The following is a 1,904-nucleotide window of genomic DNA, read 5'->3' as shown; positions in this document are numbered from 1 at the left end:
AGTTGAAGAGTATGGTTACAAAACAAAATTTGTTGATTTGTCCACATCGGTTTCTCGGAATTTTTTGAACCGATTTGGCAAACTTGATTTTAAATGAAAGGTCCATCAGCTGCTGTTGAATTTTGTGTAGATCCGAGTTCAGGTTCCTGAATTACAGGGTGATACGATACGATCACGCAGCAAATCCCGATTCTAACGAATTCTGCGATGAATGTAAAAAGGTGATTTTTTCCAAAATGTAAACACAACTGTTGAATTTGTAGATCTAGGTTACCAACAGTCATTCAAAGTCTCTTTGGCCACACTGGCCACCATCGCCGGATCCGGAAGCATCCAAATTCAGAATAATGGTTATATTGGTTTCTCGAAAATGGCTAAACCGATTTGATCAACTTAGTCTCAAATGAAAGATGTTACGTCCCCGAAAACTGATATTAAATTCCATCTTCATCCGACTTCCGGCTCCGGAGTTACGGGTTGTGGAGTGCGATCACATAGAAAACTCCGATTCAAACCGATACCGCGATGAATGCAAAATGTGCTCTTATATATACTTACCAAGTGTAATAAGAATGAAAGACATTTCCATAATGTTATATTGTACGAACCAGCTATTAAATCATAGTTTGGAGAAATGAGAAAGGCACAATTGCACCTCTAGGTGGATTAAAACAGGTTTTTTTTGTTTTATTTTAGATTCAACGTCCGAATTCGAAGTTTGCACCGTTTTTTGAGATCGATGGAAGATACAAGAGGACCCCAGTAAAGTTCAGCCGGAAATGAGCTGGAATTCTGAGTGTTGGCAGATGATGCGGTTGTTTTTTCCGTTGCTATGTGCGAATAAAACTGTTTGTTTTTTCTTTAATACTTTTTACCCTCGAAATCGCACAGCTGCAATGCGCAAATGATACTAACCGGGTTTTAGATGAGTAGCCGGCCAAATCCCAATATTTTTACCATTTAAATCCTCCAGCTCATACAAGGATGAGCCAATTTTTGCTTTGACATGACATGGGAGAAATTGTCGGCCGTACTTGGCATTGTAATTTTGTGCCGCACTAGACGGTTTCATGTTTCTGCGGTATATCAGCTGGCCGTCCACAAAGGCTTTGGAAAATTGCGGTTGCTGTAAGTTATATCGATGTTGTGAAGCGTTGTGAGCTATCACCAAATTTTTGCGAACAAGATCGTAGATTCGCTCAAACATTTTCGATCGCCGTACTTCTAGCTCTTCTGAAGTCAGTTTTTCATCGTGACGGGTGAGTAGATGATCGGTGCTAACTTCAGAGTACTCGTGCCCGTGAGTAATGAAGTATGGTGTGAATCCAGTCGACGAGTAAACACTGGTATTCAAAACCATCTCGATCTCCGAAACACAAGTGTCCCAAAGGCGTTGGTCCTCCCTCACGTATGTCCTAATTGCAGCATTGATAGTTTGGTTGACTCTTTCAACCGGGTTCGCCTGTGAGTGATATCGTGAGTTGAGCCAGTGGGCAACTTTGAAACGAACCAACAGCTCCTTGAAATCTTTGGAAATGAAACTGCTTCCGTTGTCAGTGATCATCACTTCAGGAACCGAGTTTCTCAGGATCTTTCAAAATTGCACACATGGGTGCACTACTGACATTCCTCACAGGCTAAACCATTACCCATTTCGAAAAGTAGTCACAAACCACCAAAATGTGCTGACTACCGCGGCGAGTGCGGGGGAGGGGACCAATGAAATCTACTGAGACGATCTGCCAAGGGCGGGTGGCAATCTTCATGTTTCCCATGGCAGGTGTAACAGGGACAGAAGAGGCTTTGACTTCCTTGCACATACCACACTGTTGAACGTACTGTCGTATTTCTACTGTTATCCTTGGCCAGTAGAATCGTTGACGGATCCGTGCAAGGGTTTTGTC

At 42.5% G+C, this 1,904-nt stretch overlaps 1 protein-coding gene across 1 annotated transcript; it reads right to left on the bottom strand.

Moving 5' to 3' along the window:
• Positions 1–910: 910 nt before the first annotated feature.
• On the bottom strand, positions 911–1,564 carry LOC131680265 (uncharacterized). The gene has a single exon (XM_058960982.1). The coding sequence runs from the start codon at positions 1,562–1,564 to the stop codon at positions 911–913; it is 654 nt and encodes a 217-aa protein (XP_058816965.1).
• Positions 1,565–1,904: the final 340 nt, after the last annotated feature.

The sequence above is a fragment of the Topomyia yanbarensis genome, chromosome 2, assembly GCF_030247195.1.
Source record: "Topomyia yanbarensis strain Yona2022 chromosome 2, ASM3024719v1, whole genome shotgun sequence".
NCBI lineage: Eukaryota > Metazoa > Arthropoda > Insecta > Diptera > Culicidae > Topomyia > Topomyia yanbarensis.
The sequence above is the reverse complement of the archived record's forward strand: the minus strand, read 5'-3'. Positions and strand labels throughout refer to the sequence as shown.

Excerpts from the sequence above, each read along its gene's own strand:
- LOC131680265 (XM_058960982.1), bottom strand. The coding sequence starts at position 1,564 with ATGATCACTGACAACGGAAGCAGTTTCATTTCCAAAGATTTCAAGGAG.